At 47.5% G+C, this 19,128-nt stretch overlaps 1 protein-coding gene across 1 annotated transcript; it reads left to right on the top strand.

Moving 5' to 3' along the window:
• Window positions 1-296: 296 nt before the first annotated feature.
• On the top strand, window positions 297-6,563 carry LOC136638552 (cyclin-dependent kinase 4 inhibitor B-like). The gene is made up of 2 exons (XM_066612595.1): window positions 297-449; window positions 6,249-6,563. Exons 1-2 carry the CDS (start codon window positions 297-299, stop codon window positions 6,561-6,563), a joined length of 468 nt encoding a protein of 155 aa, XP_066468692.1.
• The last annotated feature ends 12,565 nt before the right edge of the window (window positions 6,564-19,128 follow it).

Below are 19,128 nucleotides of genomic sequence, written 5' to 3'. Positions count from 1 at the left end.
ATGCAGTGGGGGAGGACCTGCTTGCTGCAGTCCCGGAACTGAGAGTTGAAGGGGTGTTGGGAATCATGATGCGCTTCCCTTCACTTTCTTCGCGTCTCGAACTGCTGCTGCTTGGAGGCTCTTTGAAAAGCAGCCGGGGGAACAAAGAGATTGGATACAGATGAGAGCTGAGCCAATCAGCAACGACATGCAAATGAGGGGGGGCTCGAACGTTCGGTGTGTGCGCGATTGTGGCGAGCTCGCGAGGTGGGGAAAGTTCTTGCGCGCGCACTAGTGCCATTAAGGGACGCGCTGAAATGGAGACTACTGCTGCTGGCGACGCTGGAATCCGCCGGGCGAACCTGCTCACCAGCGCGGCTGCCCAGGGGAGAGTGGCCGAGGTGCGGAGGCTCCTGGATGAGGGCGCGGACCCCAACGCGGTCAACGCCTATGGCAGGACCGCCATCCAGGTAGAATCACGGGCTTGGCAAGTGTGCAAGTCATGTTGAGCCCACTCCCATGCACGTCTACTCAGAAGCAAGCCCCATTATAGTCAATGGGGCTTACTCTCGGATCAATGTGGACAGGATTGCAGCCTCTTTCTGCGCCAGAGCTTAGGGGCCCGATCCTACCCACACTTATCTGGGAGTAAGCCCTATTGACGACAATTACTTCTGAGTAGACATGCATAGGATTGGGCTCTCCAAGGGTTTCAGGGGTTTGGAAAGAGCAGAATGAAACTTCTGAGCAGCTTGTAGACAAGGGGTGTGGAGGGGGTCCCCAAACCCATCCATGAGTGCTGGGAGGGAACCGCTTATATAACCTGAATTTTCTACCTACTGCTTAATATTTTACTGAGAGAGGAAAATGAACTTTAAAAAGAAGCCAGGAATGAGTCTGAGGACCTGATCCGGTCCAACTGCACAGCACTGATACAGACTCAAAGCAGACACGGGTCAAGGTACAACCGTTCCCTTACCTTGAGGAAGCCTCCCTGACTGCTTTCCTCCCCCAGGGGTGCATCAGTGCTGGAAAGTTGGCTAAGATTGGACCCTAAGGCTGCCATCCTCGTCACACTCATCTGGGAATAAGGGCCCCATCCTATTCAACTTTCCAGCTCAGCTTTCAATGCAGTCCACTGGAAAGGGAGCACATGTTCCCATACCTTGAGAAGGCCCCAGTGATTGCCCTACACCACAGGATGCAGCACACCACACACCCCACTGGCACGACTGTACCAGCACTGGAAAGTTGGCTAGGATTGGGTCCTAACAGCCCAATTCTATCCACCCTTTCCTGGAAGTAAGTCCCATTGATTTTAATGGGGTTTACTTCTGAGTAGGCATGTATAGGCTTGGTCTGCAAGTCCTGTTAAAGCTACCCGACTATTTTTCCTCCCTGATACAGTTTCCTTGTTTTCCCCACCAAAAGAACACTCCAACCCACCCCCAGTTGTAATTAGAACCCTAGAAATATTTAAGGTTCAAGACTCGTTCCCCCCCCTCCCCAAGCCCTCCAGCGTCGGAGATGAGAGCGAGGCGTCCTTTGCTTCTAACCTCCGAAGCAACGGAGAAGGAAGGACGCGCGCCTTGTCCCAGGCAGGTGTCGCGGGCGTTCACACTGCCGCTGCGGAATTCGAATTCAAGTGCCAGGAAGGCGCGCACCACTGCTCAGGTCTTTGGGGATCGTAGACTCCTTTTCCCCCCAAAAGTGGATCGAAGAAGGGCTGCTGCGGGGGAAGAGACTTGAGGGTTCCGCAGCCTCATCTCCGTCGGGGTGGGACCACCCAGTGGCCGAGTTTTAAGGGCCCCTTTTCAAATTGGGGGGAGAACCGTTTTAATTGGGGGGGAGAACCCATCCCAAACAGTGCATTTTAAGGGTATTCATATTCTTAATATGATATTAACATGATCTTAATACGCTTTGAAATGGGGAAGAGTGTTCCATATATATATATTGCACAAATAAAAACGATCTGGTTTATGTCTATGGCCCACAGAGGAATAGTTTTAAAAACTATATTAACCCAAAAATAAAAAAGCTATATTGTGCCAATCCTATGTGGCAAAATATTCCTAACAATGTGGACTGCCCGATCCCTAACACAGTTAAGCTGCCTCCATCTTTGGGGATGGAAAGACAAGAAATGATAAACGTCTAAGGTTGCAGTCCTATATACACTTTCCTGAAACTCCATTGAAGAAAATGGAACTTAGTTCTGAGTAGACCAGTATGTGTAGTGCTCTAAAGTTGCAATCTTATGCATGCTTACCTGGGAGTAAACCCTATTGACTATAATGGGACTAACTTCGGAGTAGACTTGCCTAGGATTGGACTGTAACTCTCCCTCAATCTCCGCTAACTAGTTTAAATTCGACTGCTTAATTTGTGGATTAGGTCCAAAATCTATATGAGGACAATACTTTGACTAGGATCAATTTAAAATATCCCGAGTTGAATTGGCCCAACTCTCTTTCAGGCTTCTAGTCAAATTAAAACACACACACACACACACACACACAGAGAGAGAGAGAGAGCGCGAGAGCAGATCAGCATAACGTTGAAGTCCCATAGCTTGCAGCTTGTTGAAAACGTCATCAGCAGTTCAACCCTGTGCATGTCTACTTAGAAGTAAACTTCAATGGCACATACTCCCAGGTAAGTGTGCCTATAGGTTTGCAGCCTTGAAACCATATTAAGCATTTAGTTATTTGATTTTTCTCTGTAAACCGCTTTGTGAACTTTTAGTTGAAAAGCGGTATATAAATACTGTTAATAATAATTAAACAGTTTCTGATAGCCTTAAAATGGAGCTCTCAGGAGACTTCACAGATTGAATTGATTTTTAGAGCACAACTATCCAGAAATAAGCCCCACTGAGTTCAATGGGCTTTAGCCCTAGAATCTGCCCAGTAGGAAACAGATTTCTGGTTACACAGAAGAATACTGCGACAAAGGATGGCTCTCTTCTTCGCATTTTTTTTTTGGGGGGGGGTGTGTGTGTAGAAAATTAAAATTTAGCTAAATATGAAGTTTTGCTCTTGCTTGCGTTTGTTTCCCAGTAGTGAGCAAAGAGCAACACGCCCGTCCCTTGCAAGGCAGGGGGCAAAAGAAAGGAGAAACCTGGTTGTCTTCAGATTGGCAAAACTGGCAAAATTTAGGCAGTTCACTAACCAACAGAAGCAAAGTTTAGCCTCATTTTCAGGTGATGGAAAACCATCCTCTAGTTCTAGGATTGCCTTCTTAGAATAATATATATACTGTATATTAGTATAGAAATACTTAGCCATTTAGTTATTGGATTTTCCCCCTGTAAATTCATTCATTCATTTATTACGATCAGTGACCAGTACAACCCCTGTAAATTGCTTTGTGGACTTTTTTGTTTAAAGCAATATGTGTATTATTATTATTATTATTAATAATAGTAATAGTAATAGTAATAGTAATAGTAAAGTATGCCTTTTCAGCAACAAAAAAGAAAAATTCACAAACCAGTTTAGGTAGCAAAATTCTAACATCCTTCACAAAACATGCCCGCTCACCCTTTATGTATTTTTTGGGCAATGAATCCCATTGAATTCACTGGACCTTATTCCCAAGTAATCATGTATAGAACTGCAGCTATCTAACTGTAACAACTAGAAGACCGTAAGAGTTTTGATATATTGTGTGTGTGTTGCTGGTTTATCCACACCTTCAGGTTTTTCTTTCGACTCTCCATCCTTATCCTTTCAATTCCTACCAAAATATTTTATTTCATACCTTTTAGTACCAGCTAACATTTGGAGAAGATGGGATTTGGTGTAGCAGCCCCTGAGCACTTAGGCAGCTACAGTCTTCTGAACACAAACCCAGTAACTTACACCTGCTTACTTGGAAATTCCCCTCTCTAATAACACAGGCCAACACACATTTTGCTTCCTTAAACATTACACCAATTCCTGGGTATATTTGGGGTGCTGATTCAAAAAATGGCATCCATTTTGCCCTATCACGTCTATGTGGCATAGGCTCTTTAGTAAATGGTTCAATCAGCTTCCTCATGAGGAAGTTGCTTGAACCATTCACTGATGAGGCTATACTATATCTCCAAAACTAGACGTGATAGGGCAAAACAGATGCCATTTTTGGAATCAGCACCCCAAATTCATATCAAACCACCATAAAGTTTGGGAAAAACTTTTCTGACCCTCAATTTTGTAGGCCTGTATAATTAGATTTCTGACTGGGGCTGCAAGCATGCTTACTCAGGAGTAAGTTTTGGTATGTTCAATGTCTCTTACTCCCAGATAAGTGTGTGTAAGATTTCAGGCTATGTTTGCAATCCTACGGACTCTGGATTGCAGGACCGGATTGAACTTGGACCACTTGTTTACAGTAAAGAGGGAGAGGATCAGAAAGTAAAAGTGCTTTCTTACAAAGTTTCAACGTACTGTATACTTCACATAGAGTTATTTACAAGCTTGTAAACTGGGTCAATGCTAGTAAATGAGGAAGTTCTGGTCTCCGCCTGTTGTTGGAAAACTTCTTTGACAAACAGCTTGCTGTCAAATGAGTTGGAGGACCTTTCTACTTCCAGTAGGGGGAAATCGTAAATTCAATTCAGCACTTATTAAGAACATAAGAACAGCCCCACTGGATCAGGTCGTAGGCCCATCTAGTCCAGCTTCCTGTATCTCACAGCGGCCCACCAAATGCCCCAGGGAGCACACCAGATAACAAGAGACCTGCATCCTGGTGCCCTCCCTTGCATCTGAGGTAGCCCATTTCTAAAATCAGGAGGTTGCACATACACATCATGGCTTGTAACCTGTAATGGATTTTTCCTCCAGAAACTTGTCCAATCCCCTTTTAAAGGCATTCAGGTCAGATGCCCTCACCACATCCTGTGGCAAGGAGTTCCACAGACCAACCACACGCTGAGTAAAGAAATATTTTCTTTTGTCTGTCCTAACTCTCCCAACACTCAATTTTAGTGGATGCCCCCTGGTTCTGGTGTTATGTGAGAGTGTAAAGAGCATCTCTCTATCCACTTTATCCTTCCCATGCATAACTTTGTATGTCTCAATCATGCCCCCCTCAGGCGTCTCTTTTCCAGGCCAGTAGCCTTTCCTCATAAGGAAGGTGCCCCAGCCCAGCAATAATCTTAGTTGCCTCTTTTGCACCTTTTCCATTTCCACTATGTCCTTTTCGAGATGTGTCGACCAGAACTGAACACAATACTCCAGGTGTGGCCTTACCATAGATTTGTACAACAGCATTATAATATTAGCCTTTTTGTTCTCAATACCTTTTCTAATGGTCTCAAGCATAGAATTGACCTTCTTTACTGCCGCTGCACATTGGGTCGACACTGTCATCGACCTGTCCGCCACCTTATTGACCTTATCAATGAGATCTGAAACTTTCAACCTCTATCTGACTTAATTCCTTGGTCAGGAGGGGCCGTTCGGGCAGCGGTATCTGCCCGAGGTCTTCTGCCGTGAAGACAGATGCAAAGAACTCATTTAATTTTTCTGCCATCTCTAAGTCTCCTTTTATCTCCCCTTTCCCTCCCTCACCATCCAGAGGGCCAACCGCTTCTCTGGCGGGTTTCCTGCTTCTAACATATTTGAAGAAGCTGTTATTATTCCCCTTAATGTTGCTGGCCATGCATTCCTCATAGTCTCGCTTGGCCTCCCGTATCACCTTCTTACATTTCTTTTGCCCCAGCTTTTGTTCCTTTTTATTCTCCTCATTAGGGCAAGACTTCCATTTATTCCTAAAGAGCTAATGTGAATCGGGAGTGATTCTTGATTAATTCCGGATTAACTTTGATTTTAGCTCCAAGAAACCAACGTGACGGGGCAGTCCTGTCCTATGCTGGCTTAGCATAAACGTTCCTCCTGAGCGGAGCGGAGCTTCACTACTGACTGTTTGGGGTTGTAGTCTTTACTCTTAGGTAATTGGGCTGCCTGGGAGCCCAAGCCTAGGCATGTCTACTCTGAAGTAAGTCCCATGATAGTCAATGGGGCTTACTCCCAGGAAAGTGTGGATAGGAGAGAGCCCAAGCCTAGGCATGTCTACTCAGAAGTAAGTCATAGTCATCATAGTCAGTGGGACTTACTCCCAGAAAAGTGTGGATAGGATTGTAGCCTGAGAGCTCAATCTTAGGCGTGTCTACTCAGAAGTAAGCCCCATCATAGTCAGTGGGGCTTACTCCCAGGAAAGCGTGGTTAGGAGTGGAGCCTCCGACTGATTTCGCCTCTCCTTTCCTCCCCCGCCAGGTGATGCAACTGGGGAGCCCCAGCCTGGCTGGACTGCTGCTGCAGAGAGGCGCGGACCCCAACCGGCCGGACCCCTCCACCGGCGCGCTCCCTGCCCACGACGCGGCTCGAGAGGGCTTCCTGGACACGCTGCGGGTTCTGCTGCGAGGAGGCGCTCGCCTCGACCTGCCCGATCGCCGAGGGCGCCTCCCCGTCGACCTGGCCGAAGAGAGCGGTCGCAGCCACGTGGTCCGCTACCTTCGCGGCTTGGCCCCCAGCGACGCCTGGAACGGGGCTGCTCCTTGGAGTGGGGAGGGGGAGGAGTGTCCTCCTTAGGAGCCCCTCGGCACTCACTGTCAGTAGTAAACTCCGGTTAAACATATGAGCATTCAACTCTCCCCTTCAGTTCTGTGTCCCCTGTGCATGTGCAGAGTGTAGGCAAAAGTTCTTTGGCTTTCCGTTCTGAAAGAAAGAAAGGGGCACCCCCCACCCCCGTTTTTCATTTAAAGAGATCACACCAAGCTGATTCACTTCCATTTCGGTCCTTCCACCGGTCCTTCCAGATTAATTTCTGCCCAGCCCACACAGGTGTACACATTTGATCCCTGTTGTGTATATGCAACATGGGGCAGATGGTAGTGGCGGCGCTCTCTGCATTGCTGGTGGTGGCAGCTTGGCCCTCGTGTTAGATTTCCGAGAGAGAAAAACACATGTCTCTATTTAGCGCTCCCCTCCTGAACATGTTTTGCTCCCTCTGGTCATCTCACCCACCTTGCGGGGCTGAAGTGGAGTACAAATACCTTGAAGACAAAACCCAGACTCAGGTCACGTCTATACAATACACGTAAATCCTGAGCATGTTGCCCCACAGTGCCAGCCTCTGGACCTTTTTACTCAGAAGTAAGTTCCTCTGTGTTCAGTTGCTGGGAAGATGCCCCAGCCAGTGCCCACAGGATAGGTCTGTGGCCTGGAAAGCGCACTTCTCTCTGGGTCCAAGCCTGGAAAGAAGTTCTGTGTTGTAGCCTGTTTTTCTCGCCTTGGGCCTCATTGCTAAGAACAGTGGAGCCCGAAGAAACTGGGCTCAACTCTCCAGGGCAGCAGATGCCTTAGAGCCCAATCCTATGCCTGTCTACTCAGTCCCATTATAGTCAATAGGGCTTACTCCCAGGTAAATGTTAATAGGATTGAGCTGTTACGTGGCCTCCTCCCCTCCCCCCGCATTCCCACGACATCATCAGTCCAGAACTGGCTGGGGCTTGTGCTGTTGGGCACACAACTGTTGTGCTGTTGGTCGTAGCTGAGCCTCCTGTAAGAGGAACTCTGGCCAAGGGCTCCTTCCACCAACCTGCTCCCAGCTTGCACGCCTGGGTGGTGGCTGTACTCAAGAAGCGCTGGGGCCGCGTGGTTGACTGTCTTGATGGGTATCACAAAGATCAACCAACAGAGGTCGGCTCTCCAGGCAGGGCGCCATCAATACACACCTGTTCCTGACAGAGAAAGCCACTAGCGGGAAGGAGCGAGTCCATGATGGGTCTGACTTTGACACCTGAAGGTGAAGGGGGGGGGGGCAGCCCCGCACAATGCGGGTTGCGCGGCATCCTGAACCACCTTAGCGATCGCAAGGACGCTGTGCGGCCACTAGAGCAGCCCAACCAATCGCTACAAGGATTGAGAACAAAAACAACGTAGAAATGCGTGGCGTCATTCCCCACCTCATTTCGGTCACTTCGGTCACCCGTCAGGTAATGCTACTCAGGCTGCACACCTAACCACACTTTCCCGAGAGTAAGCCCCATTGAACAAAATAGGACTTTTTGTTCTTTTTGCCCTCTACACAGGCGTCTACACAGAAGCACGTCAATGGGGCTTACTCCCAGGAAAGGGGGGATAGGGTTGTAGCCCAAGTCAGGCTTGCTTCCCTGGGAAAAGCACCCAAGTAGTTGGCCTCCTAGCCAAATCCGCCACGTCCAGGTCAACCACACTCCCAACAACAGGCCTTGGGTGCTTTTCCCAGAGAAGCAAGCCTGGTCGTCATCAAGCGCTAGGGTTTGTGTGTTGCGTGTGAACACACGCATCCATTTATCCATCTAGTTTATTCCGCATGCAGGGCCTCTAAGGAATTTTATCAGGGGGTACAAAGTTTCTTTTGGGCCCCTTTGCAAAGGGGGGGGTGTTAAACAGAGCAGGGGAGGGTGGTGACTGGCCAGCAGAATGGAGGCAGGGAGGGGCAAAACAGGGGGGAGGGGGGAGACAGCTGGAAAAGTCTTTAGAGCCCAGGTCTACCCCCCAATGTGGTACTGGCAGCTAGATACCATAAAACCAAACACACTCCTAAGTCTTTCTAAAATCTTTTAAATATAGAAAATCATGCTGAAAATTAGCATCATTGGATTTTGGCTCACACTAGAATGGAAAGTGACTTGTGTGTGCCAAAACTTGCTTCTGCAGCAGCTGTAGTCTTGCAACTGTGTCCCTATACACTCCTTCATGGTCAGCAGATCCACAAGCCAAAGAGCTACTGTAGCAGGCCAGTTTCCTCCCAGATCTGACACAGTGTCATGTATGCATTCCTCAGCCCAGCAGATATGGCTTTCCAGTAGCTGCAGCCCAGTGTCCCCAGCATCCCATGTGGGCAACAAGTCTGGGTAGATAGGAAAATGTAAAATCCCAGGAAATTTCTGGGCCCCTCCTTTGGCTCCTGGACCCCCTTTTGATCCCGGGTACAAATTACTCCCTTTCTCCCCTCTCCTAGGCCCTGGCTGCATGACCCAACCTGGAATAAATCAGACAGATTTTTCTTTTAAATATATTATACATTATAACTTATATAATATCAAATGTATTATATACAGCATATAAAATAAGCTGTGTGTGTAACAAAAGAGTACCATATTCGCTTTCTAATTTAACCACCTCGCAGCTCTCTCATCATGGGGGCCCTTTTGAGAACACACTGTCCGATGTACCGGCAAACCCGGTTGGTTGATGGGTTGCCTGGCTGGCTTGACCGCTCTTGGGGTTGGGGATGCTGCAGATACCTTTGAACCCCCTTTGCCCACACTCCACCAGAGGCGAGGGAAGAGCCCAGAAACAACTTGGATTCTCAGAGGCCGATCCTCTGCATGCCTACTCAGAAGTAAGTCCTATTATAGTCACTGGGGCTTACTCCCAGGTACATGTGTATAGGATGGCAGCCTCAGTTTGCCAACGCAAAGCCCGAAAGGCGTGTCCTGATCGGAATGGCGTTTATTCCGCCTGACCCAACCCGGAGTAAAATGGTGAGCCATACCTCGGACAAGAAGGGGAGGAAGCGCCCCCCACCCCGTCCTCCCTCCAACAGAGTCCCAGCTCAGTCCTCTCCAACTTGCCAGCGGGGCACAAGGCTGCGTCCTGCAATGGGGTGGGGCACTCATGGAGGTCTCCTCCAGGGAAGGGAAGGAGTCTTCCCTTACATCAGCGTTGCATTGCGGCTGCCTCAGTGCCGGAAAGTTGGGCAGGATCGGGCCCTCCATCCCCACTGACTGCACTGCAAGCCGCCGAGATCCCGGCAGCAGGGAGCTTTCTTCAGTGTGGCGGGCACGGAATTTGGCCTCGCTCCCTCCAGGGGAGGCGGAGAGTGCGGCGTGCCCACCCCAGAAGGGGGGCGTAGAGGAGGGCCCTGCTGGGGAGAGTACAGATTGGAGGAAGGATGCCCGGGGGAGGAGGCTGAGTGCGGCAGGCCAATGGTTTGCAGGAGGAAGGGCTTCGGAAGAACCCGTGCGAGTCCAGGACTTCGCCTTGGCGTGATCGTGAGAGGCAGGAGGTTGGCGTGGGGGTGCAGCAGTGGCCACCCACCGCCCCGACCAGCTCCCGGTGCAGCCAGAGTGCTGTCCTGCGACGGGAGAAGCAGAGGCTGGTAGGAGCTCCAAGCCCCAAGGAACGCTGCCTTCTCACGCCTGGCACTTGGGTTACGAGTGGGTGGGACGCGTGGGTGGGGTTGTTTTGCCAAATCCCAAGCCCCAAAGTCAGGTTCCAGGTAGGTCAGTCCAAGGTCAGTTTGTCAGTCAGTCAGTCCAATCAGTCAAAGGTGCCAAGTCAGAATCCAGTCTGATTCCCAATTCCATAAACCAAGTCAGTCAGCCAGTCTCCTCTCCTACCTCTAACCTGCACTCCTTCAAAACCCACCAAACCCTTTCTGCCTCAGGTGCTCCCTATATACCTGAGGGATCTCCTTATGCTCTAGTGGCTGCAGCTGTGCAGCACACCTCCAGCTACCACCTGGGCTTTAATCCTGCATTTACTCAGAGCAAGGGGCACTGTGGACACCACACCCTATCTCCTTGCTAATATCTTCTGCAATTCCAATACACTCCACCCCTTGGTGTCACAGTGGTTCCCTTGATCAATTGCTCTTTTTCTTGGGCCATCCACCCCTTGGTCTGTTTCATCTTTTCCATACCGGTTGCTGAAACTCCCATACAGTTCAATCCATCCTGGTGCCCATTTGGTCTATCTATATCATGCCCCATCCCAGAGGGCAGCCTATCAATCCCAGTGGTCCTGCAATTAAGTCCAGAGGCCATCCTATTAATTGCAGGCATGCTGGCTCCTCCACTTCCATCTGTTCCCCTCTCTAGGGCATCCCCAAAACTATGAGGCATTCCCATTCCATTTCTTGGGGTGTCTCTTTTAAACCCCCTTCCAGTAGCAAAGCCCATTTTATTCATCCTGCCAAGCCCCATTCTAGGAGGATAATGGCCCAAACTCTCCATGCCATGGAAAGGGCCTTCCATTCCTCCCATTTTGTTCATCCTAAAATCCAAGCCTTCCATACCCGTTGTTCCAGGTGCCAAGTTGCCTATCCCCAGGCCCTTGGTCAAGTGGTTTGCATTAATAGGTATCCCTCCTGGGCCCAGCCCCATACCAATGCCCCAAGTCCATGAGGAAGCTGCTGGGGTTGCTCTGGAGGGGAGCAGTCTCTGGTAAGGCTCGTACATCCATCTTCACGTGTATCTGTCTACCAAACAGCAACTGTCCATTGAACATGGAGATGGCCTGGACAGCTTCAATTACTTGCTCAAAAGTCACAGTGCCAATCCCTCGACTTCTGCCATCTTTGTCTTTAAAAATGTCTGCACGGACAACCACACCGGCCATGCTGAACACATCCTTCAGTTTCTTCCAGCCAACTTTGTACTTCAAATTGGCAACAAACACAGTGCTTCCCAATCTGCCAGCCTGAAAAGAGTCAAAGAGGCTCTCTTTGCTGCTCCTGCAGCCCCACCCCTTTATCTCTAGTCCAGACCGGCACTTTAATTCAACCAGGCGTCCTGCCTGTGCCTTATACAGGCTCTCTGCAGCCTTTATATCTTTGTGGGCATTTGCAAAGGCCTTCACATATGTGAGATTTTTCTCTCTTTCAATGCAAATTAGCCCTTTTAACTTGGCAACTTCCTCTCTCAGAATTCTCTTCTCCACATCCTCCCCACCCCTGAGCCTTTTCAGGGAAAGGATGCCATATTTAATGAGTCCTCCCATATACTGCACCATCTGCAAAATGGTCCAAAGAATGCTCAAAGTAGCCCAGACATTCCATATTAGGGCAGGAGCATTTGCTTTCCATACAGCAAGGTCCAGGGCCTCCCAGATCTGCCAGAGATCCATTTGCTTGCTCTCTTGTTAGACAAGAGGATACTACTTGCCTTGGGCTTGTACCCCACTCTGGTACCAATTGTTTTGTCAAATCCCAAGCCACTGGGCCTTGTAAACCAGTCCAATCAATCAGAGTTGCCAATAAGCCAAGTTACTATCCAAAGTCAGGTTCCAGGTAGGTCAGTCCAATCAGTCAAGGTATCCAAATCAAAGTCCAAAGCCAAAGTCCAGTCACAATCCAGTCTGATTCCCAATTCCATAAAGTCAGTCAGCCAGTCTCCTCTCCTACCTCTAACCTGCACTCCTTCAAAACCCACCAAACCCTTTCTGCCTCAGGTGCTCCCTATATACCTGAGGGATCTCCTTATGTTCTAGTGGCTGCAGCTGTGCAGCACACCTCCAGCTACCACCTGGGCTTTAATCCTGCATTTACTCAGAGCAAGGGGCACTGTGGACATCACACTCTATCTCCTCGGTAATATCTTCTGCAATTCCAATACAGGGGTTGGGAAAGAAGGACTCTGATCTGGAATCCTGGAGAGCCACAACAATGCTGAGAGTTCTCTGGAAGGCTGCTCTGAGGACTGGGGCAAGCCAGGGAAGGAGCCAAGAGACAGGAGTGGAGGACGGATGAAGCACCTCCCCACTGCTGAATTCCAAGGCCAGCAACATTCAAGAGTTGAGGGATAGCCAGCGCATAGAAATAGTCGTCACCACAACCTTCAACACATGGAGGGATAGCCAGGAGGAGGAGGAGGAAGCTGTTGGATCTCAGATGTTGGAGATGTTAATGAGCCCTTGCTATCACTGAATCCCAGACTTCAAGACTGAGGTTCATCAAGTTCATGGAGTGTGTGGTGAAGACGGTCCCCTGGAACCTAACTCCATTTTCCCCATAGGCTTAGTGTTTAAGAATCCACTAGGTTTTCTAGGAACCTAACCCTAGCGCAGTGGTTCTCAACCTTTTAGCGCTGGGACCCACTTTTTAGCATGAGAATCACCCACCAGAAGTTATGTCATGACTGGAAGTGACATCATCAAGCAGGAAAATTTTTAACAATCCTAGGCTGCTATCCTACTCACACTTATCCAGGAATAAGTCCCATTTACTATCATTGTTAAAAGCATATACAGAGTAGCCTGTTAAAAGTACAGGTATGTAACGTTTCCCCCAATGCAGTCACATACCATGGTAGCATCAAGTCTAATATATTAAAAATAGAATATTTAAATGGATGGGGGCCCACCTGAAATTGGCGTGTGACCCCACCTAGAGGGTCCTGACCCACAGATTGAGAAACACTGCCCTAACAGATAATGAGAACTCTGGGTGGGTGGGTCGGTGTGTAAATCTTTTTTAAATGGCGTGTGTAGCAAATTTTGGAGTAATTTTTTTAAACATGGGGCCTACCAGCTTTATATAGTCTAAATCCAGCCTTGGCTATGGCTGGATCATTCAATCACTGCAGAAACTCATTGTCATGCATTTCTTCAGGAGAGCCCCCACCCGGCATATTGTCATTGCCCTGTTTCCTTCTAAATGACAATCTTTGGGAATTTGAGAAAAGTTTTAATGGAGGGGGGAAAATGTGGGTCCTAGCTGGGAGAAGGATGGCAAACACTGCTATCAAGGAAGACAGTTGGCAGAATGCCTTGTCAGAGTGCACAGGCAGCAGTATTTTTAAGGAAGCCACACATGATCAGAATGGTACTCTCAAGATTCTTTCACAATGAAGGATGTGTACAACAATTGCATCATACTATGCTCCTCAACTTCCTGTTTATGTGGAAAAGTTGGCCTTAGAATTGGGTTTGTTGTAGGTATAATCACTGTGTTTTGAGACAAAGGGGTGATTTCCATGGTTCCCTGGTTGGAAATTGTGCCCTGCCACAATCGTGTGCTTGCTAGTTGCATTGTATGTATGTATGTATGTATGTATGTCACAATTAGTGTTATGTAACATTTGAATCAAAAGCTTCTGAGCTCACACCTTCCACTCTTAGCTGATGTGGCACACCAACTTCCCAAATAAATGCTCAGGGAGCATGGAAACAAACTGAATCATGGGAAAGTTACAAGTGACTTATTTGGCTCCAAGATGGGTTTACACACATGGTGTAACGGTGTGAATGGTCCACCTCTGGTGGGGCATTGGACTGACTTCAGGCGTTCTCCCCTGCCCTGCAAAGAATCTTTGGGGTGAAGCCAGTGGTATAGCTGGAAGGTATGCAGCCCTGGGGCCCCTTCCAGAGTTGCTCTTGCTCCCTCTGAAAGCAAACAGAGGGTGATTGAGGCCTGGGGAGGCCACACTTGGCCTTCTGAGGCCTTAAAAAGTCACTTCCGATTTCCCAAAAAACCGGAAGTGACCTTCTAAGGCCTTTGGGAGACCTTAGAAGACCTTCTGAGGTCCCAGGAGGGCTTCCCCAGGCCTCAGCTTCCTCAGTTGCACTCCGGTTGCATCTGGAGGGGGTGGGGGTGGGGGTGAGTGAGGTGGCAGGACCCCGGTGGCCATGATAGGGCAGCATTGCCATCCTCCAAAGAGTGCCATCCAAGGCCCTTTGATTTCCCCCCCTCAGCTATGCTGCTGGGTGAAATACAGCTTCATTTATTTAATACATTTATATCCAGAGAGCCAGCATGGGTAAAATGTCAGACTAGTAGTAGGGAGACCCTGGTTTAAATAACTCAGCCCTGTTACACACTGCATGATTTTGGGACAGTAGCAATTCCTCTACTAGTCTACTTCACCTACCTCACTGGGTTTTGGGAGGATAAAGGAGGGGGTGGAAGAGAACCATGTGTGCCATCCTAACCTCCCCAAAGAAGGGTAGGATACAAATGCAGGAAGCAAGTCACAAATAGTCTGTATTATGTATAATTTCAAGGTGGTAAAACATTTGAGAAACACAATAATAAATAATCATTTGCTCTGTGGGTAGGAAACAGGTCTTGATGCCTCCTTGTATTGGCATTTATGTGTGAAAGAAGTACAGCTCTTTGTTTCTTGTAGGAGAACTGCTGAGCTCACAGCTTGGTCCTGGACCTCAACACATGCAGAGGTACCTGCCTTGGTAGTGTTACGTGAAAATCCCTTTTTCCCTTCCAGGTTGTGATTTTTTATGTATTTTGGACTAAAATGCAGGGCTAAAACTTCTCTTTCAGGTCACAAAAGGAGTCAAATCGTAAGCTCACTTATTTCTCATGTTGTTGGCCACCTACAGTCTGAAAGACTCATCTTCTCAAGAGACGCTGGAAATGTCTTTATTGTTCAAGTCAATCACTGAATATGCAAACACATTAAAGGAGGAGGACTTTGGCAGCAAAGTCTATTGTTAACTAAATCACAGCCATTAAGACACCTCCAGACTCAAATCCAGTAGCAACAGGAAGTAAGCTACTCCCCCTCCCCCAGAGTAAAGCTTGCTGATAGCTGAGTTCTGGACCCTTCCACCTTTTCTTTATTTACTCCAAGTGTTACTGAGCATGCCCACAGCTCTGGGATACTTCCGGTCAGTTTTGACTTCCAGGTCAAACAACTCTTATAAGAGAGAACGCAGAGCTCAGGTCTCTCTCTCTCTGACTGCCCACCTGCTAGAGGGGCCATACACAGGACTCTCTTCATCCAACTGCTCCCCCCCCCCACAGGTAAATATATCATGCATCTAAACTTCCCCCCCTTCTTCCCTACCTATTCCTCCCTTCTCCCCCCATCTTTAGTCAGCAACTGGGTTTAGCAGATTAAGGAACCCCTAAAATACCTTCCTACACCCTAACCATTTCTGTTTCCTTTTCGGATGCACACAAATACATAGCACATGCATCCACCAAGAGTTAGGTACACCAGACAAGTACTAGAAATCTATACTTATCGATTCTCCACATGTATTATGTTACCTTTGTGTGTTTTTGCAATAAAAATATAATCCTTTGATTGAAAGTTACCTTTCTCCCAGTCTCCTCATTAAGCTAAACAAGGGATTTCTTTGCTCTACGCTGTCTTGTATCCAGCCTATGGTCCCAAAAGTTTCCAGAAGGCTAATATAAATAATTCCCCTAAACAAAACAGCCTTTTTGGTAACAGTAGCCTGTCTATCCAGGGCCCTGGGGATGCCCAAGAACCTATGTCTAGTATCATGATGTTCTGCCAAATCCCAATCCACTGGGCCTCATGCCCACTTAAGGCTGATTAGTTTCCCTTGTGAAACTCACCAGTGCAACAAGCAAAAGTCAGAGTCCTGTTCCAGTCCACAGATTCCAAGTAAACCAGTCCAATCAATGAGAGTTGCCAAATCAGAGTCCAGAGCCAATAAGCCAAGTCACAGTCCAAGGTCAGGTTCCAGGTAAGTAAGTCAGTCAGTTCAGTCAAGGTGTCAAAGTCAATACACCAAGTCACAGTCCTATTCCAAAGTCACTAAAGTCAGTCAGTCTCCTCTCCAACCTCCACTCCTTCTACAACCCACACCACTAGTTCCTCCAGGTGCTGTTTATATGCTCCCAGGTTCACTTTAGCTTCTAGTGGCTGCAGCTGTGCAGCACACCTCCAGCTACCACCTGGGCTTTAATCCTGCATTTACTTAGAGCAAGGGGCACTGTGGACACCACACCCTATCTCCTCGGTAATATCTTCCACGATGTCACTACACATGGATGACCCTCCCATTGGATGCCATGGATGGGTTCATAGTGAACATCATTTATTTCTTCTCTATATTTCTAAATTTTTGGAGGCATCCAAATCTACTTCCAATAAGAACACACGGCATAAAGAACCCTACTGCACCTTACCTAGGGCTGCCTGGGAGGGGCAAGGGAGAGAATCCATTATAGCCTACGGAGACTGCGCTGGCACATAGCTATTTATGCATTTATAGACCTGCACACATAGGAAAGAATGGATCATGGAATTCTAACAGTGCAAAGTCTTTTGTGGGGGTGTAAAAGCAGGGACACTGTTGCTTGGTTCTGGTCCACTGCTGCAAATGCTTATTATTACTATTATTAGTATTTATATATCGCTTTTCAACAAAAGGTGGTGTGCACATCAATGGCTCTACCAGTGGCTGCCTGATCACGGATAAGCATGCAAGGGACCCTAGGACAATTTGAACAGCCTACCTTAGAAGGGAGGAATTTCATCCATTTCCCCGCTGCGATGATAATATCCACATAGTTAAAAAGGCACAATCAGTGAAGTCAGCTGAGAAGAGATTTCTTCCTCATAATATAGACAATAATGTGGTTCAAAAAATTGTGGCTTTGGGGAAATTGTGTGTGTGAAATCAAATCCAGTTGAGACTTTAGCCTTGACGTAAACTCTTTTCCAGGTCAAGTGAGATTTGTTATGGAAATGATTTCAAAGGGGATTCACAAGCAAAGCAGATGGATTTACTACCCCAACATACAGTGTATTGAGCCACATTCCTTTCATCAAAGGGCATTAGCAACACTAGTTAGGGGAAATCCAGATAGTCAACTGCATTAATATGCATTGGATCAAGTTCCTGCAGTCTCCAAAACTATTAATTCAGCAAGCATGTAATAGAGAAAGGCAGTGTGTTTGCTAATTTTGGTATATATTGGTACATTGCAGTGGCATAGCTAAGGGGGTGCAGGGGGTGGCAGGTGCACCCGGCATCAAGCTTTAGGAGGGCAACAAGCTGAGCTTGACACTAATGACCAAAATTGTGAAAATCTTGGTATGTATGAATAATACCATCATGTTATATATCATTGGAAAGGTTGTTACCAAAAAGGGCTGTTATGTTTTAAGGGGAATTATTATATTACCCTTTTGGAAACCTCAGGATTGCAAGCTAGATAACAAGATAGCGTAATGCAGAGATAATCCCTTGTAGCTTAAAGAGGAGACTGGGAAAAAAATAACTTTCAATCAACGATTATATTTTTATTACAGAAACATATAGGTAAACATAATGCTCATGGAGAATTGATAAGTATAGGTTTCTAGTACTTGTGTCTAGTGTACCTAGCTTTATGGTGGTTGCATGTGCCGTGTATTTGGTGCATCCGAGAAGGAATCAGAAAAGGATAGGTTGTAGGGAAGGATTTTAGGGGTCCCTGGTCTGCATAACCCAGTTGCTAACTAAAATGGAGAGAGAAGGGAGAAATAGATGGGGAAGAAGGGAAAGAGTTTCAGAAACGCAGGATAGTTACCTGTCCCGGGGAGCAGGATGGTGGGGGGTGGTGGAGAGTCCTATGGAGGACCCTCACAATACCGATGTGCTGTGTCCCTGAAGGGGGGGAGCCCAGAGAGAGAGAGCCATGTGCTCGGACCCTCTCTTAAAAAGGGTTTTTTGCTGACCTGGAATGACCCGGATGTGGCCTCCTGGATGCGCATGCTCACCACACACAGTGGGACACATGGAGTATGTAAAACAGTGGAAGAGTCCAGAAATCAGCTATCAGCAAAGGCTGACCCTGGGGCGGGGGGTAGCTTGCTTCCTGTTGCTACTGCACTTTGGAGTCAGGATGTAGCTTAATGGCTGTGATTTTAGTTAACAATAGGAGATACTTAAGCAATGATTTAGGTGGAGGCTAGGTATTTAGACTTTGCTGCTAAAGTCTTCCTCCCTTAAGGTGTTTGCATATGCAGTGATTGGATCAGGAGGCACAGTGATTAGGTTAAAACAATATACATTTTTAGGGGACATTTAGGAGAATAGGAGACATTTGCTTGTCCCTATAGAACTAGTTGATCTGTAGCCATGCGCTTGTGACTTGACTTGGCTGTGGCCTTGTATGTTGAGGCCTACATAATATTTTAGTCCAAAATTACAAAAGGAAGAAGGAAAAAGGGGATTTTCACATAACAAAGTAATTTAATGCAGAGTGCAATGAAACAAACTGCACTGGAATATTTGTATTCCATCGAAAGTTATGGCCAATTAACCAGAAAATGAAAACACAACTGCCTTGTGGAGTTGTGAAAACACAACCGCCACAACATAAAGTGGATTTGCTTAATTCCAAATTGACCTATGAGTTCTGAGTGCCAGTGAGATGTTATTATGATACAGCATGGAACCAATAACTTTTTATTTATTTACTTAATTACATTTGATTTTGTCATGCAAGGGGGCTACAAAATCTTCTTTGACCCCAGGTAGCAGGCATGCCTTAGCTATGTCACTGACTGGGGGGGGGAGGCAGCAGAGCAAGTAGGTGGTGAGCTGCTGGGGGGAAGACGTGGGTTCTTCCCACTTCTCACTTTTTAAAAAGCCTGGGCGTGATGTCACTTCCAGCCGTGAC

Source organism: Tiliqua scincoides, chromosome 2 (genome assembly GCF_035046505.1).
Source record: "Tiliqua scincoides isolate rTilSci1 chromosome 2, rTilSci1.hap2, whole genome shotgun sequence".
NCBI classification, from domain to species: domain Eukaryota; kingdom Metazoa; phylum Chordata; class Lepidosauria; order Squamata; family Scincidae; genus Tiliqua; species Tiliqua scincoides.
Note: the sequence above shows the minus strand (reverse complement) of the source record. Positions and strands in the feature narration are given on the sequence as shown.